The 26,143-nt window shown below is 63.8% G+C and overlaps 2 protein-coding genes across 3 annotated transcripts in view; one reads left to right on the forward strand and one right to left on the reverse strand.

The window, feature by feature from the left end:
- The window catches only part of ELFN1 (extracellular leucine rich repeat and fibronectin type III domain containing 1), a 60,367-nt gene extending 38,039 nt beyond the window's left edge, over window positions 1-22,328 (forward strand). For both annotated transcript variants that reach the window (XM_045048074.1, XM_023246428.2), the window contains exon 3: window positions 19,547-22,328. In XM_045048074.1, the coding sequence (XP_044904009.1) occupies window positions 19,814-22,291 (2,478 nt within the window). In that variant the 5' untranslated portion in view covers window positions 19,547-19,813 and the 3' untranslated portion in view covers window positions 22,292-22,328. The remainder of the gene's footprint in view (window positions 1-19,546) is intronic.
- Window positions 17,148-26,143, reverse strand: part of MAD1L1 (mitotic arrest deficient 1 like 1) — a 362,570-nt gene continuing 353,574 nt past the window's right edge. The window contains exon 18 of the mRNA XM_045048077.1: window positions 17,148-17,231. Coding sequence (XP_044904012.1) covers window positions 17,163-17,231 — 69 coding nt within the window. The 3' untranslated portion in view covers window positions 17,148-17,162. The remainder of the gene's footprint in view (window positions 17,232-26,143) is intronic.

Genomic DNA, 26,143 nt, shown 5'->3' on the forward strand with positions numbered 1-26,143 from the left:
TTTATTAAAAAGGGAGAAAGGCAAGTGTGCAGCGGTGTTCAAGACTTACCAGCCCCAATCTGAGACCTGCCTTTTGATGTAATCAGAAGCACTGAAAAGAATTAAATTGAAAGTAACTTTTTAATAAAAGTATTCAGCATTATTTTTTTGCTGTATCAGCGAGGGATTCAGTCTGGCTACACAAGACAGAGACCTATCCTCTGATTGAACCCCACCAGGGGGCTCGTTTTTTCTCATGTAAATAGGGTGGTGGTGGGGGTGGTGCAGTGCCCAAGGAAGACGTCAGTCATCTAGGCTCTATGTAGCCGCCTTCTCTGCCATTCTTAGCTTTTGTCCTCATGGCCTCAAGATGGCGGCAGCACCCCCAGCCATTGTCTGTGCATCCCAGGCAGGAAAAGGGGTTGTGGTGGAGGAAAAGGAATATGGCGGCTAAGTCGGTTCCTTGTTATCGGGGAGATCCTTGTGGGCGCTTGAGCCTGTGTTCTTGCCCACTGTGTCCCCTGCTGCCTCGTGGATGTTCTCACCAGATGGTTCGCCCGTTTGCCGCATGTTTACTTGGTGCCTACCGTTTCCCAGGCAGTAGACCCCTGCCCTCGCGGTGTTCGTGAGGTCACATGCTGGCATCTGTGGGGAGAGTCACAACCCTATGCCCGGACACCCTCCTGGGGCCTCCTTCCCCTGCCTGGGGCCTCCCCCTCCTCCTTGCCCCCACACCTGGCTCTGGCTGCCCGCAGTGAGCCCAGCACAGGGTGGACCCTGCCTTGATCCCCACTTCCCCTCCCAGAAGACCCAGGCTGCCCTCACCACCTGCGGGGGGTGGGTGGGGGTCCAGGTTCAAGCTGCCTACCTCCAGGCTGCTTGGAAATGGGGGGCAGCCCTTTCCCTCCCTCGTAGCCCTCTCGGGGGGCCCGGGAGCCCTGTTCTCCGTCTGGCCTCCCAAAGCCCCTCTTTGGCTTTTCTGTCTCCTCAGCTGGTGTGGGTCTGAATGGGTCTTCTTGTTTCCCCGAGGAACGCGTATCCAAATTAGCAGGAGAGGGGAGGCCTTGGGTGCCTCCTGCCTCTGGCCTCTCTCTGGCTTGCGGGCCCTGGGGACCCCTTCTCCTGCGGTCCAGGGCTCCTGGCTCATGCCTCCTGTCCCACTGTCCCCGTCCCTGCCACGCAGGCAGGGCTTTCGGCCTGATCTTCTCGCCTCCTCCCTCAGAGATCTTACTCCTGCCTCTGGGCTCTGAGCCCTCTTTTTGCCACCAAGGCAGCTCCCCACTTGTGCCTCTCCCGCCCTCCCTCCTTCCCCCCCCCCCCCCCGCACCTGCTGTGTGGGCATCTCTGCGCATGTGTCCCCATGACCCTGGGGGCCCCTGTGTGTGTGTGGTTGTCCTGCCCTGCCCTCCCCTCCCCTCCACACACTCAGCCCCACCCGGTGAACTGCGAATCCAGCCTGGGAAGTGGGTCGGGGGTGTGCGGGGAGGTACAGCCGTGGGGTGGGGGTGGTGGGAGAGGAGGGAGCTGCCGGGAGAGTAGGAGCAGGCTGGGAGAAGGTGGCAGGCGTGGGGCCTGGGAGCCGGGAGGACTGTTTTCCGTACACCAGCACTAGTGGACCATCTGGTACAAGGACCCCGAGTGACTGCCCAGGGTCTGCAGGTGGACACGGGGTCTGACTCACACTTGCGGAAGCGTCACTGCTCTCTGATGGAGGGGAGGGTACTTGGGGCCGCCTGCAGGGAGTCTGCCTGGCTCTGCCCGAGCTGCTCCGGGCTGGCCCTCGCCCTGCACACGCGGTGTCCCCAGCCTGGCTGCTTGGCGCAAGGCCCTGAAATGCCGTGTGCACGTCAGCCGGCGGCTCTTCCAGGATCACCAGCTGATGCTCTGAGACTCCTGGCGGGGAGGGGAGGGGAGCACTGCTGCAGTCCTACTGTGTGCTCCCTGCAGGGGGGGGGGGTTGCAGGGGAGTTGGGGAGCTCCCGTAAGCCTAGGCTTCGTAGCTCCCGGGCAGGACTGTGAATGCATGCAGGGCTCAGAGAAGGAGCAGAGGGGCTTCCTGGAGGGGCAGAGAGGAGCCCCCCCCATTCCCCATGTCGCCTGTTTTCTGGCTGGGGACACCAAGGGCCCTGGACACATGAGTGACACAGCCTCTCCCTGGACAGCAGGGCCTCGTTCTTTCTCGTTCTGAGCATTTCAGCCCCTGTGAGCCTGGGTTTCAGAGGCTCTGACGGTGGGATGGCCCAGAGCTGTCCAGGGTCCTGACCTCCTGCATAGCGTCAGCCTTCTGGATGCTGCCCTGTCCTCCTCTCCACACCCGAGGGGGCGCCCTCCCCACCAACAAGGCCAGGTCTGGGTCAGGCAGCCCTGACCCCCCTCTGGTGCCCCCTTCCACATCCAGGGTCCAACTTGGACACACATGTCCATGAAGATGCCCATCGCTCAGAGACGGCTCCCTTCCCCAGGCCCCGCCAGCCCCTGCTCTGTGCATCCTCGGGGGCGGCACCTGGTCTCTGCACCTGCCTCTCTTGCCCCCCACCCATCCCCCTTAGTGCTTTCTGAGCCCTCTGCAGCCAAGCTCTGTGTGTTACAGCTGCTGCCAGTGCAACAGAGACCCGTCTGATACGAGAATTCATCGTGATCTCACCCACCTGTAAGATCCCACAATCACTACAGCTTCCTTATCTCAGAGGGCTCCCACGGACACAGGGCTTGGGGTCACTGACCCCACCTTCTCTCTCTGCTCTTGGCATCCGAGCTCCTCCTACCTCCGGACACTCCTCTCCTCGGGTGCCCCTAACATTCCTGCCCCTCTCCGCACACGGTGTCCACTGCCTTGCCCTGGGGCTAGCTTGTCCTGTGCTCAGCCCTCTGCCCGGTGCAGGCCTTGGGGCCTCTCCCCTTGTCCCCAACACACGCACCCTAAACTCAGCATGGCCGTGACCACGCTGGCCCATCATGCCTCCACCTTTGCATTCGCCAGGCCGCCTCCCCGCTGTTCCCGTCACCGTCACGCAGAAAATCACGTTGGTCTGATCTCCCGAGTACCTCCTTTCTCCTTTGAATCTCTTCCTGGAGTATGGCACACAGACAGGAGGGGACACACCCCGGAGGCATCCTCAGCTCAGTGAGTTTTTGTCCAGCGGACACACCCATGTCCTCAGCACCCAGGCCAACCCACAGGGCGTCGCCGGCTCTGCGGAGGCCCCTCACGTCCCCTTCCAAGTCGCTGCCCCCAGGGGTGACCGCTAGCCTTTGAACCACATTGTTTCTGCGCATTTTGGAACTTGGTGCAAACGGTTCGTGCTCTGCTGTTTGCGATGTTCATCCCCTGGCCGCGTCGTTACGGTTCACTCATCCTTTTTTGCCACACGATAGCTTTCCGTCGTGGGTGTTCCCCTGGGGATCATCTGTCCGCTTGTCGGTGGGCGTTTGGGTAATGTCCAGTTCGGGGCTCTCGTGACTGGTGCTTCTGGGAACATTCCAGACTTCCCGGGCACATTCGTATGCGTGTCACTGGATGTAGTCCACGTCTCCTGGCTCCATCCACGTCCCTCCCTCCTCCCCTCCCCCGCCGTCTGGTCCAGAACACTCTGCCGTCTCTCCTGCCGTGACCGTGGACGCCTCTTCTTGATTTCCCGCATACCCACTGTTGTCCTGCCACAGCCAGGGTGATCGTAGCTCCTCTCTACTAAACCTTCGGTGGCTCCTTATTGCCCTTCAGGCAAGATCTTGTCTTCGGCAGACACTCTGGGGTAAGATAAAGGCTCCCAGCAGTCCTGCACCCCCTGGGGTCTTGTCACCCACCCCCCTGCAGGCTCCAGCTCCCCTGGCCTCCTTGGTCCCTTGTATGCCCCATCTGCCCCCGCTCTGCTCACCAGGTGCCTTTGCATGGTTAAGTCTCTCTCTTTGTTCAAGTCTCTGCAGAAATGTCGCCTCTCGGGGAGCCCTCCTGAACCCACAGATCAGGTTGAGTCCCCGGCTGACACCCGTACCGGTTGAGTTTGGTTGTCTGCATCCCTGAGCCCAGCATCTGGCACGTGGCAGGGCCCCAGCTGCTGTTTGTGGCCCTCAAGGGGGCAGGGCAGAGCTGCGGTCCCTGCCACGTGGGAGAGAGGGCAGGAGTCACAGAGTGGCAGGCTCGAAGTCGCCACGTGGGCCAGCAGAATGCAGGGCCGCTGATGTCACGGAGCCCGTGAGGACTTTGCTCTTCCTAGAGCGGCTGACACATCTGCGGAGTCTTGTAGAAAACCAAGGACGTGGCAGGGCCCAAAGGACTCGGCTCTGATTGGTGGGTGACAAGCACTGTGGTCGGGCAAGGAACGGATCCCTGGGGAGGCCTGTGGCTCCAGCGGCCTCGCCCTGCAGGCCCTGGGCGCCCCTGCCCTGGACCCTGCCCCGTGTCCCTGGGCTTCTGTTGTCCGGCCCAGGTGACAGTGCCCCAGCAGCACGTTTCACCCCGTCGCGGGTGGACCCCGATCCTTCTCAACCCACCCCACACCTGCTCTCCTCATCAGGAGGAAGCCCACATCCTCGGACCCTGGCCTGGCCCGGCCCGGCCCGGACAGAGCCCAGGACTCTGCCCGTCACCTCTGTTGGGACGAGGAAGGCGGGACCAGGCAGGAGGGCCAGATTCTCCAAGTTGGGCCACGGGCTTCTTCCCCCACCCCCGCTTTTGGTTTCCCCAGAGGCCTTCCAGCTTACGTCAGGTCCAGGCGGCGGGAGGTCTGTCCAGCTTCCTGCAGGGGCACCAGGCCCAGTCCCCAGCCTGCCTCGGCCCCGGGCCGGGCTGGGCAGAGAGCTCCCTAGGGGCCGGAGCGTTCGGGTTTATGGCGGGAAGGAGCCGGCAGCCGAGTGCCGCAGCCCAGCCCTACCCGGGGTGGGGGCAGGTGGTAGACCAGATGGCCCTTTGTCCCAGCATCGTGGGGGGGGGGGGGGCTCCGCAGCCTGGGGCTGTGGTCCCGAGGCCTGTAAAGGCCCCTTCCTGCTCCAGGGTCTTGTGGGCCCTTGAGACCACGTCTCCCTTCCCAGCCGGATCCCCTCCTCTCCCGAGCCTCCCTCCCCGTGGGTCTCTCTTCCACAGGATAGGCTGCTTGGGTCCTGTTTTGTCATGTGCTGTGACGGTTGATTCATTGCCATAGCAAGTGGGGCCACGACCAGATTCCGAGCGTCGATCCAGTCGGAGCCTCGCTTCCTCCAGTGGCCCGGAGGCTGCCCCCAGCCGCTCTCCTGGGTCGAGGCGCCAGCCTGCCCTCCGTTTCCTCTTCTACCGAACGAAGTCCAGCGTGCGATTAGCTGCTCCTTCCTGTGTCTGACCGCATTTAAATAAGCGTGCGTCGGCACCTTTAAAACCAGACTTCTGGTAGCAGAAAGCTGGCCCGAGTGCACCTGAGCCCCAGGCCCACGGGCGAGGAAGCGGAAACGCGGATTTAGCGACTTGACCAGGGCCGGCACTGGGCAGATGGCATCTCTGTCTGTGTAGCCCAAGCCCTCGGCCCCTGTGCCCCGGCGCCCCCCTGGGCAGTGGAGGGGCAGGAGGGAAGAAGCCCCAGGGCAGTCATCAGCCCCCTCCCGCCCCTCACCCCGGCTAAGGCACAGCCCCAGGGCCTCAGGGTGGGTACGAGGGAGCCTTTTGGAGACGGGTCAGGAGAACAAGGTCCTCGCCCTGGTTGTACCGCGACCCTGCTGTGTGACCAGGCGGGGGGGGGGGGGACGTTCCTTTCCTTCTCTGGGCCCGAGCGCAAGCCCTCACAAGGTCGAGGCCAAAGCTGGGAGGTTCTGTTGACGTGGCTCCTCAGGCCCCTTGCTGGACAGCCACCGTGTGCCCCCGCCTTGCCCTGGCAGGGGGCCGGCACACAGGGGTCCACCCGATGAGGAGGGGGCAGAGCACCAGGCCACCAGTCAGCGTGCAGGGCACCACGTCGCGTCGGCCAAGTTCAGTCCGTCGAACCTTGCCTCCGTGCGTGGTCAAAGCCAGGCGGGGCCCAGGGCAGAAGAGGGCACTCGGAGGGGGCACTTCCCCCCGACACTGCAGGTCAGTATTGGAGCTCGGACGACCAGGAGGGGTGAAGCGTGTGACGCAGGGAAGTCCTAGGTCAGAGATGAGAAGCCCGGTCTCCCCTCCGTCCTAGATTCCCCTGGGATCCTGAGGCCATTCCTTACCCGCTCTGGTCCTCAGTGCTCCCATCTGTGCAAGGAGAGCCCCCGCAGGACTCAGCAGGGGCCCTGGGCCCGCAGCTCCAGGGGCTGGTGCCTCTCACCCTCCGCTCAGTGGCTGTGACCCTCAGCCCTGGGGATCGGCCCGGCTGGTGGGGGCCCGAGTGGCCTGGGCCTGGTCCTCAGGACCAAAGAAAACAAAGCCGGAACCAGAACGGGGTCCCAGCCAGGGAAGAGGGCACTTTAAACGAAAGCAGATGCCTGGCCCCGGCCCTAAACCTGAACCAGGGGTAGAGTTGGGTTGTGGAAGTTTCTGTTTTGTGAAAGCTCACGGGTGAATCTGACAGCTCTCCCGGTTTTGGGGAACCCCTTGCCAGGGGCGGTGCCCTCTCCGACACCCTGCCTCTCCTTGCACACCTCTGGCGACGGGGAGCTCAGTCATACACAGCAGCCCGCTCCTTCCAAAACATGGAAAAATCCATTCTAAAGTATTTAAGATGTCTCAAATATTTAAGAAATCCTGATAAATATTTCACTAATTATAAAATATTTAATACAGCTAAAGGTGCGAAGAATAACACCATGAATACCTGAACGCCGCCCCTCCTGGCTTCATATTAATCCCCACGCGCTGCCGGTGGCGCAGGGAAGCGCTGGAGGGAGCGAGGAGGCCTGTGTCCAAGTGCCCCGAAGCCCCCCGCGTGCCCTTCTCCGACCCTCTCCGCCCTCTTTCTTCCTCCACTTCTCACCGTGGTAAAACACACACCACGCGACACTCGCCACCTTCCCCCCTTCCCCGTTTGTAAGGGGGCGGCTCAGTGGCGTTAGGTACACGGTTTCCCGCAGCCCCCCCCCCCCCCCCCAGCATCTCCGGGCCGGCTGCGCCCGGCACCCCCGCCTCGTGAGGCAGTGGGGCCTTTGCGGAAGTTGGCGATGGTGATTCTCACACCAGCTTTTACGCCTCCCTCCACTGGCGGAGCCCCCCTGCGAACCCGCTGTCTGGCGCCGTTTAGCGCTTCTGCGACGCGGCTGGCGCGCCAGGGGTTCGGAAGGCTCACCCGGGGTCTCGGTGGCGCACCTGTGGGGGCATCGTGCCGAGTGCGCGGTTCACGGCTCGCCCCCCTTCGCCGCCAGCCAGCGCTCCGCTGTTCGCATACCGTGCCGCACTCTGATCCGTGCACCCGTGGACGCCTCTCACGGCCGCGCCACGTACGCGCCCGGCACGGGCATTCGGCTCCCGTGCTCCGTGCGCCTCTGCCTTCCAGCAAGGCCGCGTGGTTTACGTCGGGAGGGTGAGCGTCCACCCGCAGGGCCTGGGGGCGCCTGCTGTGCGGGTACAGGTGCACCGAGGCCCTGCCCCTCGCAGACGCCGCCTCTCCCTCTCGCCTTTCCTCGGACACCTGCCTTTGCATCGTCCCCTCGCAGCCGGCTCCCTCGCCTCGCCCACGCGGACCTGTTGGCCGCCTGATGTGTGGCGACGCACGGGGGCCCCGGGGCCGAACTGCCTGGGTTTGAATCCCGCCCCGTCGAGCAGCTGTGGAGACTCAGCCAAGTTCATGACTCCTAGTAGGTGCTCTCGGACTGTGAGCTCTGCTTGTCTTCCTTAAAGTCTGAAACCTCTCTGAATACAGGCTGAGCGGTGCTGCATAGAGATGGTCACCTCCCCTATTCTACCTGCTAGATCTCTGTTAAGTCAGCCACGGTTACCTTCTTAGGTGGCCGCATCTATTGGCTCAACCTGCGTTTGCCTCATTCTCTTCCCTGGAGGTGGCGTGGAGCCACGCTTCTCTGCTGACCCCTTCCTGGCGCGTTTTTGTCCTGTGTGCTCTGTCAAGGTGGAGATGTGACCTGTTATTCCAGCTGGAGGGAATGCCGGGCTCCTGGTCCTGGCCTCCAGCATGTGTCCCCTTCCTGCAGACTCCCGGAGGCCGGTGGGCGGTACGGCGCGGGTGACAGACGGACAGACGGCCCGCAGACAGACGGAGGCTCAGAGCCCGGGGCGAGGCGGCAGGCGGTGTGGGGGAGGAGGCGGCGTGAGCCCCAGCAGCTCCGCTCTCTCTTTGATGCGCCCGGTGCTGGAGGGTAGACCCGCGGAGGGGAGCGCGTCCTCACACCTCGCTTGGGTGGCTTCCAGCGGTGTCACTTACGCGGAGGATCGAGTGACCTCCAGCTGCTCCGGTGGCGGGACTCCTGCCCGCGGTGAGGCGGTAATTAGACGCTCATGTGCGAGGCTGCTGTGTGCGCGTGAAGTGCGGCGGGGGCGGGGGGAGGCCGCGGCCGAGGGTCGCACTCCGGGGACACCCCTCCCCCGCAGGTGTCAGGCCGCAAGCTGCTGTCCTGCCAGCCCCCCCCCCCCGCCCATGATGCTTCCAGTTTTTTCTCACCTTGGCCCTTCGAAGCCCCCCCCGAGGAGCTCTATTTATAACCGCGGCATACGGACCACGCTGGATCTCCCAGCTCAGACATAAGCGGGAAGCGCGGCACAGCCAAACGCAGCCCCAGCCCCCCGCCCCCTCCACACACAGGGGAAGGCCCGCCCGGAGCTGTCCCCGGGCCCACGTGGGGGGCCCCAGCACCCCCGGATCTCAGGGACTTGGGGTGCGGCTGCCGTCTGAGGGGACCTACAGTCACTTCTAGCCCCAGGGCTGCCCAGGGAGGGTCCCCGAGCGCCTCCAGAATACAGACCAGTGGGGGGGATGGCATCGAGGGGAACCGAGCCTCTGCTCCCCACCGAGAAACGGGGGCCGGCCGCCAGAGCAGACTGGGACGGACCACGAGCCCGGCCACACCTGTGCGTGGCGATGGGCCCTCAGGCCGGCCACGGAGCCCCATCCTCAGGGGACACGGGACATTCTTAGAGCACATCCGTGTCCCTCCCGGGCTGGCTCCCCAGCTCCTGACGGGTCTTCCTTTCCTTCCGTCATGCCGTCTGGCTGGGGCTCCGGCCGTGCCCAGGAATACTCATTCTCAACCCCTTGGACTTGGGAGCGCCCAGGACGGGCCTTCCCTCCATGCTGTTTGTAGGGGAGGGAGATGAGAGGGGTCTGGCTGGGTCCTGCCCACCCACAGCTGTCTGGAGGGCGCCCCACCCCTTGCAGTCTCGGTTTGGGGTCAGAAAACCAGAGGGAAGTGGGGACAGACCCACGCCCCGGTGTCCTGCCCCCAGGCTGCCCTCCCAGCGGCCTCCACCTTCTGTCCCCCCAGCCCCATGTTGGGGGACAGGCTCCGGTCTGGTCTCTGGCAGAGCATCTGGGTAACAGCAGAGCCAGCCCCTTCCAGATCAATCCCGTTCCTCGTCTTGCAGCTATAATTAATGTGTGCTGTGTCATTAGATTGATTTTTTATGGACTCTGAGAGCTGGCGGGGGGAGTGGAGGGGCAGCTGGGGGCTGGCTGCGGCCCACGCCCCCTGGGAACGGTGCCACCCCAACGCTCAGGCTCCCGGGGCCTGGCTGCACTGCCTGGACTTTGCGCAAACCCTGCCCCGTCCGTCTGTCCCCAGATCCTGGAGACGGCCGGAGCCCCACAGGGCCCCCGCGGAGCACAGAGCAGTGCACACGGGACGCGTTTCTCGTGTGCGGATCCCTCGGTGAACCAGGAGGTCACTTGATTGTTGCCACTTCCCAGAGGAGAGAAGACGTAGGCTGAGAAAGTCTAAGTGATTTGGTGGCGGAAGGGTCACGCCCCACACATCCCGCCTCTGGTGAGGGGTCCCGCCCAGCCAGCATGCTCGCAAACACCCCGGATTCTGAGGGCGAGGAGCTGCCTGTGATAGGCGGGGCAGGCGAGGCTCGGGGGGGGGGGGGACGCGGGGCTCACCCGACCCCTGACATCAGGTTGTTACCCATGGCGATGTAACGAGCCACACTGACCTCGTGGCTTTGTGGGGCAGGCATCCAGGGAGGGCTGGGCTGGGTGGCTTGTCTTCATGCCCCCGCTGGGGGCTCTTTCTAGAAGCCACCCCGAGACCCTCCCACACACCTCAGGCTTCTGCAGCAGGCGGTGTCAGGGAAGCGGCTTCTTATCGGTGGCGGCTGCATCCGAGACTAGGTCCAGACTGCCCGCAAGGGTGCCCTCACGATCCTAATGTCGTCCTTGGGCGCTGGGGTCTCCCAGAGGCCCACGTGGAATTCACCAACTCTGATGCCTGCCAGGCTGGTGTAAGCTTTGCCAGCAGAGACTTCTCTGGGCCAACCGCGGATCAGGAGAATCTAGAACGCACAGAAGATGAACCAGGGGTGACATTCACTTGAGAAAACGACCATTCACTTGACAACGTCGTTCGCGGTATTTGCCTGCACGGCTTCCGGGAGCCCCTCTGCCACGGAGGGGCCCTGAGCTCATGGACCCGGGAGGTCCCCCATCAAAGGCATCTCTTGACTGAGCCGGCTGCCACCGTCTGCAGGAGATCTCCCCCGGCAGAAGCGACAACGGCCCCGAACCCCAGGAGGCAGAGGCGGTATGGAAAATGAGACCCCACGCGGATCTTGCCCGTAAAGACTGGATCAAAAATCCTCAATAAGACACAAGCAGACCCAATTCCCCAGAACATCAGAAAGATAATCTGCCATGATTATGTCGGATTTGTCAAAAGAACTCAAAATGGCTTAATATTAAAGAAATCTATTAATATCATACAGAGCATCAACAGGTTGGCCAGGATGCCATCTTCATAAACGATGGGAGGGAGGTATCTGATAAAACGTAGTGCTAGTTTCTGGTTTTAAGTTAACTGCTAAAACCAGAACGGAAAGGGTACTTTTTCATCACAGTAAAGAGTAGATGTCGCTCCCTGGCCACCCTCGTTCTAAGAGATGAGATTTTTTCATGATTCCTGTTCAGAAACTTTTATTAAAAAAACCCAACAGGGCCCTTTATCACTGTCCAGAAACGCTAGACATAGCAATAAGACACGAAACCGAATTAAACGGGATGTCTGTGGGAAAGGATTGCAGTTATTTGCAGACGGTCAGATTTGAGACCCAAGGAAGCCACGAGAACCAACTGAAGCAATAATTTGAGAACTCGGCAGAGGTACGGGGCTGGGTATAAGGCAAACATACACAAATCAATGATTCTCGTCTGCACCAGCAGCCGCTAGTCAGAAAACATAATGAAATAAATGGTCCCCACTCACAACGGAACAACAGAAAACCCCACGGGATTCCCAGGAATAAATTTACAAGAAAAATTTGAGATCATTATGAAGGAGGCTGTAAAGTTTTCCCGAGAGACCAAAGAGAAAGCAGGCGTAGTGGGGTAGGCTGAGCTGGAATGTTACGATCCCTAAGGCTCTTCCGAAATTAATTTGTAGGCTCAGTGCACTGCCGTCCGCGCCTTGGCAACGTGGTTTGAAGTCATTCTGAAAGTTCACCCGGAAGGATACCCACCCAGAGCAAGGTATCTGGAACGCGGGGAGCGAGAACGGATGGGTTTCGTCCTAGATACGGAAGCCTGTTACAGAGTTGCAAGGATTTAATGGGGCTGCTAAGGTGTCACGAGAGGGGCCGGGGGCCACCGATGGGACAGAATAGTCTCCAGACAGAGGCCTCCTTGGTGGCCTTACAACCTAGCAGGAATGCTTGGCGAGTGAAAGAGCGTCCGTTAATAACTGCACCAGAGCAACAGGCATAAATGGGAGACCATCCCTGGAAAGCCACACGCGTGGCTGGGCCCCTTCACAGGTGACATTCACAGGCCCCCTACTCCACGCCTGGAAAGGACATCCCAGAGCCTTCGGCCCACGGTCTGACTGATGGGGAGGGACAGACGGGAAGTCAGAGCTTTGCAGCACAGGGGCATAGTAGGGCAGGTTTGGGATTACAAGGGGGGACCGCAGCCCCAGTCGGGTCTGAACACAGAGCACGTGGGGGTGGACCGGTGATGTGCAGGGAGGGGTTACGTCCCAGGCGGGGAAACAGCGCCTTAGAGAAAATGTGAGAGAGGCAGGCCGACCGTTGCCTTCTAGGGCAAGGTGGGGGCGGTGAGAGGCAGGCCAGGCGGGGACCGTCCCCTCAACGTGGACTCTCTTGAGGGAGCTGGGGAGCCATGCGGGGTGGAAGAGGGAGGACAGGCTTGACCAGACTTGCCCTGTGGGAAGCATGCTGCCGTTGGGCTGGGGGCTGGGGCCTCACGCGTCAGCTGAGGGGACAGATTATTCAATTCGTGCTGGCAGGACAAATTTGTTGCCTATTGGTGGGGGCGAGGGATTGATTTTACGTCTTCTTCACCCCAGCCAAATACCTTCCAGGTGGATTGAAAGTGAAACGGTAAGAATCCAGACCGTAAGGACGTTAGCAGATAGAGGTGACGTCTGCTCCTAGGGTGGCTCAGAGTTCCCTCAGCTGCAGAGCAGAGGAAGCCGTGCGTGTGCGCGTGTGCAGGTTTGATGACGCACAAAGGAAAGACAAGAGTCTGGGGGCCCAGGCCTGCCCGTGCTGCCGGCTTCCCTTCCAGAAGCCTCTTTCCTGGGACGCGAGCTTGAGGGTGATCACCTGGAAGTCTTTTGTCGGGATCCCAGGTGTTGTGATGGAACTCTCCAGAAACGTAGGGGAGAGAGCCCCATTTCTGGTGTGGGAACACCTCGGCCGCCGAGGGGGCCATGCTGGCTGTTCTGCACCTTGCCTGGGAGTCTCCCCGAGGGCCCCTCGCCAGAGCGGCCGTTTCCCCCCAGCGTGGCGCCCACCGGGGCTCAGCCGGCATCGTGGTCGGCCCTGGTGCCGCGGACGTGTCCTGTCCGCCGCAGCCCGTGTCGCGTCACTGATACTTCTGACGCCGGTCTTTGCTTGGTATCCGATTACCCTCATTGTAACATTTGAGGGTTAATTGCTAATTTATAACCTCTGCTTGGAAACCATGCCCCAAATCTTTAGTACAATTAATAGCGGCCAGGAAATGTGCTCTGATGAAAGAATCATAGCAACGGAGACTCGGGCAGGACCTGTCCGTGCAGAGGCCAGGCGGGTGAGCGGGCTTGGCCGTGGTCATCGGGTCTGCGGGCGTGGCCCGGCCGGTGGCTCGTGGGGAGAGGGAGCCGGCGTTCTGTGTGGACGTCCCGCCTTCCGCCGGAGCTCGGAACAGGGACAGAACTCCCCGGCTCTGAGAGGGCTCCCAGAGTTCAGGGCCTTTGGAGGTCTCGGTTGCACTGGGAAAAGCAAGCGGCAAGTCTCCGAGGTCCGTCTCAAACCAGCCATCCCTCAAAACAACTGGAGAGATTCAGGTCAGACTAAAGATAGAACTTCCTGGCTGCCAGGGTTAGGAGGGTGCGATGGGGAACAGTGCCAGTGTCCTTTGGACACCCAGACCCTTGCCTGGAGTCGGTGACATGCTTCCTGACGGCCGGGGGTGGACCGGTGTTCCTGGAGAGGGTCATGTGCCCATGGTTCCTGGAGGCCGGCCAGCCACCCTCCTCCCCGATCCCTGCCCGAGCCAGAGCAGGAAACCATCGCAAAGTGATTTCTCCTTCCAACAGTGCCATACATCATGTTTTTTAATTTAAAAAGATGCCCAGTGGAAGCACAACAGACCATTAAACGTTGGGGTCCCTAATTAACTCCAGAGCAGCCTGGAGCTGCGGGGCCTGCTGGAGGGGGGACGGTGCGAGCCCGGCGTCATCCAGCCCCCAGCCCTGCCCGGAGCCCTTCCCGCCGTGTCTGCTGGACCAGGCACCCGTAGCCGGCCGTCCCGGGCCAGCACCTCGGCGGGAGTTGGGGCCAGAATCTGCATTTTTAGCAAGCGGCGTGATGGGCGCTGATGGGCGATCCACTGTCCTTCCTCCGGGAAGATCTCGGCTGCTGGCTTTTCCCTTTTGGGGCCTGTTTCCATATCCATCTTACGTCTTATCGGGGTGACACCGACCCCTGTGTCTCTGGACGTCAGAGAGGTGGCTCCATATACAGGAGGCACTCGCTTCACGCGGGGTCCTGGAGGAAATAAGAGATCGCCTCTGTTTGCACACTTCCCGCTCGTCCCAGACTCGGGCCAGGCAGGGCGAGGCCCCTGGGCTCAGGGCTCCCGTGGACCGCGCACGTCGGGCGCTCCGCACTCTTCCCAGGCCCCGTCCCTCGACCTTCGCCAGAGCCCTCCGCCATCTCGCGGGGAGGACGCGTGGCGCAGGCGGCCGTCTCCCGGCCTGCCTCCCGGAGGACAAGGCCAGGGCCAGCTGAGGTCGGGGGCTTGCCAGACCGACCCTGTGGCCAAGTCCTGAGGATCCGGCCCTGCTGAGTCAGCACTGCTGGACCGCCCGCCTCGGGAGCCCGTGCCAGCCTCCTCGGGCAAATGGGAAGCCGGCGTGGGGAGGGCGGGCTTGACGTGGGCGATGAGCCTGGAGACGGCCTTCACGGCACTGCCGCGGCGTGGGCACCAGGGCGGGGGGCTTGCTGAAGTGAAAGCACCCACGACGCCCGTCTAGCTGGCCCGCTGGGTCCACCCGCGCTGCCCGAAATGTGCGTTTCCCCCCACCCCCTTCCCCTGAGGCCAAGGGGCCTCTCCAGCGAAGGGAGTGGGCATTTTAGAGCGTGCCTGTACCAGGGAACATGCTGGAAGGTTCAGATAATCTGGTCACGTCATCCTTGCTGTAACGCCGCGAGGGGAGCTACCCAGGTGATCTCCGTTTGACGGAGGAGGAAGCGGGACCAGAGACGTCAAGCGACTTGCCCAAGGTCACACAGCCAAAGCATGGCAGACCCAGCATTCGTGCCCTGGCCTAGGAATCCGAAGCCTGCGGCGGGCAGGCCCCGCCCCGCCCGGGCTCTGCTGGCTCAGGCCGTGTCGTCGGCCAGTGGCTGCACCGGCCCGATGTGCCTGTCACGGCCCCGGGGGCTCTGCAGCAGGGCCAAGCTGCAGAGGCAGACAAACATTAGCAGTGAACATGATCTATCGGCCAAACATTGGAGCGGTAAAAACGTATCGATCGATAGCTTTCCCCCCATCTCCCCGCCTCCCTGTGCGCCTGGCCCTCGGCCCGTTTCCCTCTGGGTGTGGACAGTCCACTGCTTCAGCAGAAGCCCCGGCCCCGTGCTGGCCTCACGTCGGGGCTCCGTGATTGAGGAGGGCAACGGTATCTTTAGACAGATGTGTTCCCGTCCCAGCGTGGCCGTGGCGATTATGCAAATCCGGTCGTAAGAAGTTTAAAAGCCTGGAACCGCCGTATTTCTTTAGTTCATTAGTGGCAACGCGGCCGCAGGGCTGATGTGACAGAACAGACGTGGTGCCAGCCTCCCGGGGCCCCGTCTCCGTCGCCCCCTGCGTGGCAGACACGCTCCCCGCAGAGGGAGCGCGTGTGGGGGTCTCCCACCGCTCGGCCCTTCCACGCCGGTCCCGGGGACCCCTGCCACCCCGTCTCCTGCCATGGCATCGCCCGCCCGTCACCGCCCACTTCCCCGGAGGGGGGCTGTTCTCTGAGCCTCCACCCTCTCTGCCTCGGACACCCGTTACCGCCCTTCTTTGCCTAACAAATTCCTACTCACCTGCTAGGACCCGTCAAACAGCCTTGCCCGACTGCCCACAATTTCGCGGCACCTTCCCGGCACCACTCAGGCCTCAGTCTCGTCTCCTGCTGGTGCCCCAGTGGCTCGTGGATGCCTCGGGGCCCTGACTGTTCCTAAATGCCCCGTGCCCGGCATGTCCACCTGCCGTGGAAGACAGGAGCGGGCACGTGGACGAGGACGTGGCCACCAGGGCTCTCCTGCCGCCCGGACTCAACCGGCAAGGCAGGGGGTAGACCAGAGGTGTGTGTGTGCACGCCAGCCCTGTGCTCGTGCCTGAGTATCTTCCGCAGTGTGTGGGGTTTGGGCCCCACTCAGAGCTGTCGAGAGACCGGCCCTCCGCCCGTCTGGGCGGGATGCTTGGTTTCCTACCCAGGGTTCTTTTCATGCCCCACCAGGTGCCTTCCCCACCCGGGACAGGCCCCCTGCCCTCCGCCCACCGGCTCCCGTGTGAGTGCCCCTGCCCACCTCTTTGCGGTGTGGGGTCATAGTCATGGGGCCTCCGAGGGGCCGTCCTGAGGAGTCCGGGGTGCCAGCTGGGGTCCAGCAAGCGGCCGGGGCAGTGTGCTCAGGGCGTCCGTCCGTCTGGGTCAGGTGTGCGTACGGGAAAACCGCTGGGCACTCAGGCTGGAGTTTTGTGAAGTGATGGCATCGAACACGCATGGATCCGTGGCCCCGCAGGACGGGTCAGAACGAGCAGCTCTTGGAGGCTCCGGCAGCGTGGCCCCAGTGACGCAGGCCGCGGCACAGGGCGGGGACGGCTCCCACGCACTAGCCCGAGAAAGCGGGGGAAGGGAACGATCTGGGGGAAGCACACGCGTGGGAGGGGGCTGGAAACCGCTGGTGGCGCCCCGGAGGGGAAGGAGATGGGGCAGTGGCTAGCGGGTACTCAGGTCGAGTTGTGTCTATGGAAGGTTCTAGAACTATGCTGCCCAGTACGACAGCCACTAGTCACATTTCTAACACTCAGCAGCCACGTGTGGCCACGGCTGCCCGGCAGGACGCACAGAGGGAGTTCGGAGGCACCGCGAGCTGGCAGGGATGATGTGGAGGGAGGGGGACCGGCAGAGGATCCCAGAGCTGCAGGGGGGCGGGCACCTGCATGTCTGGGGCCAGGGGACAGGTGACGGGTGGGGGCTGGTGTGAGAGTTCTGCACACCCCACCGGCCGGGCAGGCTCTCGGCAGGTGTCCCGGGTACGTTTATTTAACGAGTCACTTGGCGGGCGAGGAGGACAGGGGTGAATGGGGTGGGGGCGGTGACAGAGCCAGCTACAGATGGTTAACGGATGAACCAGTGAGCCCCGGGAGGAAAGGGCAGTCCCGGGGATGGTGCGTGATCCCAGCAGGACCTCTCTAGAAAGCTGACTCGGGCTACTTCCCATGGGGTGGCATCCTGTCCCCCTTACCCTGGGGTTAACTCCTACTCGGGGCGCTCAGTCCCTGCAGCCGAGGGGCCTCCCGGGGGACCAGGCACTTGCCGGAGCTGACGCCCAGCCCCCAGCCCCACAGGAGGAGGATGGGGCCACTCACCGTGTGGCCTTGGCCTCAGTTTCCCATCTGTAGAGTGAGCTGTGCGGCAAGATCCCTGGGTCCTCCGAGGCCAGGTCTTGGGGGCTATAAAAGGGGCAGAAGGGACCAGCCACCAGGGTCACACGCCCACTCCTATATCCCCGCACCCAAGGCCAGGTGGGGTGAGACAGGACTTCCCATCCCCCACAGCCTCCAGAGGGAGCCCCTGGACTGGGGACGTACCCCATCCTCAGGGCCCTGCCTCCCTCATCACACGGGCCAGCCCGACGGCGGAGGCTTCAGAGTGTGCGGGTGCACAGGGGAGGCGAGACTGGTCCCCAGAACCACCTGACGCTCACAAGGTGGCCAATCTCTAGGCTGTGGCACTGGGGTCGGGGGCTCCCGGGTGGCGGCACACCACGTGCACATCCTACCACGGGGCCGTGTTCACTCGAGGTGCGCGTGTCCACGTGCACATGCCCGAACGTGGGTCCCAACGTGTGTGTGTGTGTGTGTGTGTGTGTGTGTGTGTGTATACTGACCCTCGCACGTGCACACCCGGACACACGACCGAGCCCGGCACAAACGTGTGGGAACCTGCCTTGTGCAAGCCGCTCGAGCACACAGACCCACGCCCCCAGGCGCCCCTGGGAGGGGGGCGGGGAGAGGCTGGTAGCCTGGGGGCCCCTGTCCCTCCTCCCCGGGCGCCTGCCCGTGATAAGGCTTCTTCAGGCCCTGTAATCCTCCTTAACTTGACTTTGGGTTATTTTGAGCGAGAGATTAAAGGTGATTACAATCAGCACTGCTGAGGCGCCCGGTTTCCTAGACAGGCCTGCTCGAGTACCTGCTTCCGGGAGGAGGCGGGAGCCAGGCTGACCCACGCGTCCCGCACCTGCCCCCGCCCACTGCCGCGCTGCACCTCAGGGCACTGGGGCGAGGCCCCCTGGGGGAGGAGCAGCCCGCCCGGGCACAGGCAGGTGGCCACCGAGTGACAGCGACGGGGATGCGCTCCAGGGGCTCCCCAGGGGACGGCACCTTGGAGGTCACGGGCCAGACCGTGCAGGGACCCCGGCGACCCCTGGCAGTCTCCCTCCTTTGGGGACGGACACCCAAGCGTGCCCCGCCAGGACCCTGAAGCCACTTCCGACTGGGCCCAGAGAGGGCCCGGTGGTTTGCACCCGGGGCCGGGCCAGGGGTGGGTTCCTCCTCGGGTCCCACCTGTCCGATCTCTCCCCGCTCTGCAAATCAGAAAGAGACTCTTCCCCAGGAGCCAGATCAAAACTGTTCTTTATGAAGTTTCCAAAGGGAAGGAAAATCCATTTCGCATCATTATATTTTTTTCTCCTAATTTAAACCGCCTCAGTGCAGACTAGTTGCAGACGTCAATATCCGTGAAATACACTCAGCTGGCCACCCGCCAGGCCACAGAGCGGTTACAGAGGCCGGCTGTAAATCCAAGCATTAACAAGGAAACACATCCCCATTCGTCTGTCCTGCGGGAGAAATACGGGGGGCGGAGGGGGCGTCCCGCAGACCGGAGATCCTCCCACGGGTGGGGGGCCGCGGCAGGCAGGGGGGGACGGCCCCGTCCCGGGGAAGCGCGGGGTCTGGAGGGACAGCGGCCACCGTCACATCGCATCGTGTCTTGGGCGTCGCTGGTGGAGCTGGGAGGGCTCGGCCCTCGCCTGGGTCTGGGGAGGGGCCGTGGGGGAGTCTTCGCAGAGCCACCCCTGCCTTCCGGGCCTTTCTGCCGGGAGCTACCCACACAGAGTGGTGACACCCTCCAGGGCCCCGGAGCCAGGTGCAAAGCCTCAGGCAGGGACCATCCAGCTGGCTAACTGGGCGAGACGGAGGAGCCCGGGCCCAGCCCAGGAGAGCTCCGGCCCAGAACCTAGCCGTGCGCAGTGCCTGGATGGTGCCGGCTGCGGCCTCCCAGCCCCTCCCCGGAGAGGAGCCGGAGGGGACCTGTGGGCCCTGGAAGGATTTGCGCCCTGCCAGCTGCGGACCCTTGGGCCAGGGCTCAAAGCACCCTCTGCAGGCGGCTGTGAGTGCTGTGAGTGCCCTCCCCGGAGAGGACGTCCCTGTCTTCCCTCTGTCACGAGGGAGGCACTGAGCCAGGCACACACGGTTCCTGATTCTCCGGGGCGACCCGAACTCTGAGCCCGACCGAGCAGGTGCAGCGGGGCTGGGGAGGGTGGGAAGCTCCGAACTGGGGCTTCCTTTGGCTTGCTCCCCGCCCTCAAGACAGCGTGTGTACTGAGCACTTCCTGTCACCCTGCGTCGTCCTCGGGCTCCCCGAATGCGCCTCCTTGTTTTGTCGGGCGGCTCAGCTGAGCCTGGCACGGGGCCACACCTGACCCCCGGGCCTCCCGCGGCCGCCGCGTCTCCTGACTGCCCTCTCTTCTCTTGTCTTGCCGCAGGACCACGGAGCTGGAGGCGGAGGGTGGAGCCGTCGGGACGCCCAGGCCGATGGGGGAGGCGGCCACGGCCTCGGCGGGACGCGGGCGGATGACCCAGGGCGTCCGGCAGTGAGGGAGCACGCCCGCTGCGCCACCATGCCGTCTGGGACAGGACGCCCCTGAGAACGCAGGCAGCCTCCCCCCGCCCCCCCCAGGGGCCGGCACCCAGCCTCCCACCCGGACCCCCCCCGGGCAGGCAGAGCGGGGGCTCCCGCGGCGGCGGTCCCCATGGCCGGGTGCCGGTGGGGCGCGCTGTGGGCGTGCGTGGCGGCCGCCACCCTGCTGCACGCGGGCGGGCTGGCCCACGGCGACTGCTGGCTGATCGAGGGCGACAAGGGCTTCGTGTGGCTGGCCATCTGCAGCCAGAACCAGCCGCCGTACGAGGCCATCCCGCAGCAGATCAACAACACCATCGTGGACCTGCGGCTGAACGAGAACCGCATCCGCAGCGTGCAGTACGCCTCGCTGAGCCGCTTCGGCAACCTCACGTACCTCAACCTCACCAAGAACGAGATCGCCTACATCGAGGACGGCGCCTTCTCGGGCCAGTTCAACCTGCAGGTGCTGCAGCTGGGCTACAACCGCCTGCGCAACCTGACGGAGGGCGTGCTGCGCGGCCTGGGCAAGCTGGAGTACCTGTACCTGCAGGCCAACCTCATCGAGGTGGTCACGCCCAGCGCCTTCTGGGAGTGCCCCAACATCGTCAACATCGACCTGTCCATGAACCGCATCCAGCGGCTCCACGGCGCCACCTTCGCGGGCCTGGCCAAGCTGTCCGTGTGCGAGCTGTACAGCAACCCCTTCTACTGCTCGTGCGAGCTCCTGGGCTTCCTGCGCTGGCTGGCGGCCTTCACCAACGCCACGCACGCCTACGACCGCATGCAGTGCGAGTCGCCACCGCTCTACTCCGGCTACTTCCTCCTGGGCCAGGGCCGCCACGGCCACCGCAGCATCCTGGGCAAGCTGCAGTCCGTGTGCACCGACGGCTCCTACGTGGCCGAGCCCCACCCGCCGCCGGGCCGGCCGCCGCCCGGCCGCTCCCCGCCCCCGCCGCCGCCCCCGCCGCCGCCCCCGGAGCCCAGCGAGGCCCCGTGCGCCGACGACGAGTGCTTCTCCGGCGACGGCACCACGCCGCTGGTGGCCCTGCCCACGCTGGCCCCCCAGGCCGAGGGCCGGCCCCTCATGAAGGTCAAGCAGCTGACGCAGAACTCGGCCACCATCACGGTGCAGCTGCCCAGCCCGTTCACCCGCATGTACACGCTGGAGCACTTCAACAACAGCCGCTCGTCCACCGTGTCCAGGCTGACCAAGCCCCGGGAGGAGATCCGCCTCACCAACCTGTACACGCTCACCAACTACACCTACTGCGTGGTGTCCACCAGCTCCGGGCTGCACCACAACCACACCTGCCTCACCATCTGCCTGCCCAGGCCGCCCAGCCCGCCGGGCCCCGTGCCCAGCCCGTCCACGGCCACGCACTACATCATGACCATCCTGGGCTGCCTGTTCGGCATGGTGCTGGTGCTCGGCGCCGTCTACTACTGCCTGCGCAGGCGGAGGCGGCAGGAAGAGAAGCACAAGAAGGCGGCCGCGGCCGGCGGCCTCAAGAAGACCATCATCGAGCTCAAGTACGGGCCCGAGATGGAGGCGCCCGGCCTGGCCCCGCTGTCCCAGGGCCCGCTGCTGGGCCCCGAGGCCGTGACCCGCATCCCGTACCTGCCGGCGGCCGCCAGCGAGGTGGAGCAGTACGAGCTGGCCGAGGGCGGCGGCACGCCCAAGGCCGGCAAGGGCAACTACATGGAGGTGCGCGCGGGCGAGCAGGCCGAGCGCAGGGACGGCGAGCTGGGCCGGCCCGGCCCCGACAGCCAGAGCTCCGTGGCCGAGATCTCCACCATCGCCAAGGAGGTGGACAAGGTCAACCAGATCATCAACAACTGCATCGACGCGCTCAAGTCCGAGGCCACCTCCTTCCAGGGCGGCAAGTCCGGGGCCGCGGCCGCCGCCGAGCCGCAGCTGATGCTGCTGTCCGAGCCCCTGGCCGCCAAGCACGGCTTCCTGTCCCCCGTCTACAAGGACGCCTTCGGCCACGGCCTGCAGCGGCACCACAGCGTGGAGGCGGCCACCGGGCCCCCGCGCGCCGGCCCCGCGTCCGGCGGCCCCGCGCGCAGCCCGCGGGCCTTCCGCGCCGAGGCCCCCGGCGGGCACAAGGCCGCGGCCGCCGAGGCCAAGTACATCGAGAAGAGCTCCCCCGCGCCCGACACCATCCTCACTGTGACGCCCGCGGCCGCTGTGCTGCGGGCCGAGGCCGAGAAGGGCCGCCACTACGGCGAGCACCGGCACTCGTACCCCGGCTCCCACCCCGCCGAGCCGCCCGCGCCCCCCGCGCCCCCGCCACACGAGAGCCTGGGCGGCCGCAAGGCGTCCATCCTGGAGCCGCTGACCCGGCCGCGGCCCCGCGACCTGGCCTACTCGCAGCTGTCCCCGCAGTACCACAACCTGAGCTACTCCTCCAGCCCCGAGTACGCCTGCAGGGCCTCCCAGAGCATCTGGGAGCGCTTCAGACTCAGCCGCAGGCGCCACAAGGACCACGAGGAGTTCGTGGCGGCCGGCCACGCCCTGCGCAAGAAGGTTCAGTTCGCCAAAGACGAGGATCTACACGACATCCTGGACTACTGGAAGGGCGTGTCGGCCCAGCACAAGTCCTGAGCCCGCGGCCGCGCCCGCCCCGCCCCCAGCCCGAAACGCGCGCGACGCCCAGGGGACCAAGGAGGACACAGGACCCACCGCAGCCATTTGTAACCCAGAGACTGCCACAAAACGCCACACACCCGCACACACACAGACACACACACAGACACGCACACACAGACACGCACACGAGGGACTTCCGAAAACTGTGTCTGGGCGTGGGGGTGGGGGAGGGGAATCTTTTTTCATTATCTTTCCTCTTGGATTCTTCTCTGCCGCCTTTATCTTCCTCTCTGTCTTTATTTTCTTCCTTTTTTAAGAAAAAATAATAAAAGTAAAGTTCTCTTAAAAAGACATAAAACACCAGACGTGGGGGTGTGGCCGGCGTGGCCTCCCGGCTCCCCCCTCCCCCTGCCACGATTGCCTCTGTCTGTGGTTTGCTGTGCATTCTCTCCTCGGTCTGTCTCTTGGCTGCTGACTCCGGAGGCCACCAGAGAGAGGCAGAGCCAACGCAGGCGGCCGGGTGGCCTCCAGGACCCCCGCCCGGAGCCCTGCAGGGGAGGCTGTGGGGAGGGCCTTGCCCCGGCGACAGCTGTCGGGGGTGGCTGGAAGGGGCGTGGTCCATGAGCATGTGCTCCGGCCCGTCCCCCCTGTATGCTGTCATCCCGTTGTTCAGAAAAATATTTCTATATTTGCAACGTTTGCTGTAAATCGAGAAAGAGACTATATCTACTAAAAAAAAAAAAAAAAAAATTCTACAAAGGGAAAACCCAAATACTTGTACTGGGTTTTTACTATGGGACTTAGGGAGGGATCTGGGTTTTTTTTTAATGTGCTATTTAGGGTGGTTTTATCGGGTTGGGTTGGGGCTGGGTTATTTACAGGTAGGGTCACCACGGAGCCCTCTTCCCAGGACAGCAGGAGTGGGCTGTCGTGAGCATGGGTGGGGGGGGCTCACAAGAACCCTGGGAGAGGTGAGCAGTCCACCCCGGGCTGGAGGACGTGCAGAGGCGGGTGAACGGTGGCTTGTGTCTGGTGCGTGCACCCAAGTGCGCACAGGCCGCAAGCCGCGTGGGTGTGAGTGGGCAGCCAGGGACGGGGGCCTGTGTGGGTTTGCGGGTGAGTCAGAGTCGAGGCGAGCCAGCCTCGGAGCCCCACAGCCGGACGCACGGACGGGTACCTTGCTCACCCTGCTGTGCTCCCACATTCGGAGCCAGGGAGCACTTTGCATGTGTGAACCGCGCGGTTCGCACTCTCCAGAGAAGACTGGATCCTGACGCCCCGCCCCCAGAAAGCCCCTCCCCGTGGCTGGTGCCAGTATCCTTATCACAAGGTCGCAGGCTCCCCCTTGCCACGTCTGGGCCCTTGCGCCCAGCACCAGCCGGGGTCCAGCAAAGCCACCTTCTCCCAGGGGAGCCGGTGGGGGGGGCCCGGGGTGCTGCGGGGAAGGGGCGTCTCGCTCTGGCCCCTCCCTCCCTCTCACAGCTCCGGGGCCGGTCCTCCTGCACACGCACGCACGCACGTGTCCCCACCACCGCTGGCCTGCCACCCCAGGCCCTCCTCCCTACGGCCCACACCCTACTCCCGGGGCAAACCTGTTCCCCGTCTGTATTTCTGGCAAAGACCCAGTAAGACACTGGCGGGGGCGGGGGAGGTGCTGGGACTGGATCCCAGAGAGCAGAGTGACGGAGGCAGGTTTTCGGGATCCGGCAGGTCAGCAGGAAAGGACTCAGGGCTGGGCACAGCCCTAAGACCAGTAGCCTCTGCTTGAGCACCTCCAGTGACAGGGAGCTCACCCCTTCCTCAGGAGCTGTTTCCAGCTTTAGGCACCTCCCTGAGACGGCAGGGAAGCCAGTGCCGGCCCCCAGGGCCCAGCTGACTCCCAGGCCCCAGCAGCCTCGCAGCGCCGCGCACAGGGCCGGTCTGCCCCCAGCTAGTCCTCACCTCTGTGCTCCCCCCCACCAGGCCTCACCTCTGTGCTCCCCAACTACATGAAGGTTCTGGGTAGGAGGCTCCGCATGGGGCAACCTGGGTGGGCTTTGACTGCCCCTCCCCCCGACTGAGCCCCTCCCAAGTCGGTCATCTCCTTGCTCTCTGCCGTGGGGTCCTGGGAGGACAGCACGGGGGAAGCCCGGTGGCCGGCGAGAGAGGCAGCAGGGGCAGGAAGGGGGGGCACCCAGAGAGGGGACACAGTAACACAGGGCAGTCCTGGCCAGGGGACAGAAGTGGGGCCAGGCTCCTCAGCCTGCTGCTCCCTGTCACTGAGGAGATAAAATTGGCTATTTATAGGAAATCAAAGGACAACAGACACAGGACAGAGGCGCCTGCCCTGGGTAGGCAGGCCGGGTGTGTGAGAGGGACGCGTCACTGCCAGGGGCGCTGCCACCAAAGCAAGGGTCCAAGGGGAGGGGAGGGACCTGGAGAGGCACACACAATGGTGGAGGGGGGCGGGGCATCCCGAGCAGCCAAGAATGTTCCAGAAGCCCCGACCCTCCCAGGAACAGCCAGGGCTGGACAGAGGTGGCTCCGTGCCCGACGCCAGGCCAGTCCCAAAACGCAGGTGCGTGGGTCACCATGCCCTCGCTTGAAAGAGGTCATAGCGGAGTTGATGAGGGTAGACGGCACAGGAGAAGACACACCGATTAGGCACCTAACGTGTGCGGGCGGCACTCTCGCACCATCGGAGCCCAGAGACAGATCCAACACTGCCCCCACCCTTGAGGAGCTCACGGCCGTCAGGGCACCCGACGCGGAGGCAGGTGGCCCAGCTCAGCCCAGGAGGCCCAAGGGAGGATGGGGACCCCGCATGGGAAGAACCTGGAAGGCTGCCTGGAAGGGGTGATGTTTGGTCTGGATAAGGGAACCACAGTGAGGAGGGGGGTGGAGGCTCCGAAGTCAAGAGGTCAGCATCCTCGTGGGCTCAGGACTGAGCTCCGAGCCCGGGATGAAGATGTGCAAGGTAAGCCCTGCCCCGTGGCCGGGGTCGGTGCTCAGGCTCCCGGAGGCGGCCTCGAAGTGTAGTGCCCATCAGGTGATGGGGCTTGAAGGCCAAGAGCGTCGGCTCACACCCAGCTTCTGCCCTTCACGACCCTGTGACCACAGCAAGTAGGTGACCTCTCTGCGTCTCAGCAGGGTGCCGACACTGGGTCACCGGGAAGGTCAAATGGCACGTGGGGCCATCGCGCCATTGGCACGATAACGCTGCATCGCCAACGGCCACGTCGCGCTATTGCTCACACACCTGGGTGGCCGGCAAGGTGGCTCTGCCGATCCCGGTCAGCCCACCCGCGTGTCTGGGGGTAGCTGGTGGGGACAGGGTGGCAGGTGATACGGACACGGGGAGGCGTGAAGAATTAGGCCCATCTGAGAATAGAGGCCAAGTGCGCGGCCACGCGGCACAGAGAGCAGCCCGTCCAGGACAGGTGATCCTGAGGCTTCATTCATTCTTCCCTTCAGTATGCAATTACGGAGCACCTACTGTGTACCGACACGCCAGACACATCGAGACGTGTCCCCTCCTTGGAGAATGAGTCATTCGCAGTCCCAACAGGAAAGAGGCGACGCCCCAAAATAGAGTAATCCAAGGGGCGTGCCTACAAAGGGGCCATTTCCAAGAGAGGGTGTAAGGACCCACAAGGGACAGCAAAGCGGGCAACACATGGTGGCCCCTGGGATGAGGAGGGGCTGTACGGACACCCGCCACGGCCTGGAGAGGGGCCTCCAGTGGAGGGACCTCCAGCCTGAGGTGACTCCATAGGAGGGAGCTGGGGCACGTGTGCCGACCCCACACTCCTCCCTTCCCCTGCGGGGCTCCTCCTCGGCCGAATGGCCAGAAAACCCGATGCAGAGAGCCCAGGGACAAAGTCCATA

The sequence above is a fragment of the Felis catus genome, chromosome E3 (genome assembly GCF_018350175.1).
Source record: "Felis catus isolate Fca126 chromosome E3, F.catus_Fca126_mat1.0, whole genome shotgun sequence".
NCBI classification, from domain to species: domain Eukaryota; kingdom Metazoa; phylum Chordata; class Mammalia; order Carnivora; family Felidae; genus Felis; species Felis catus.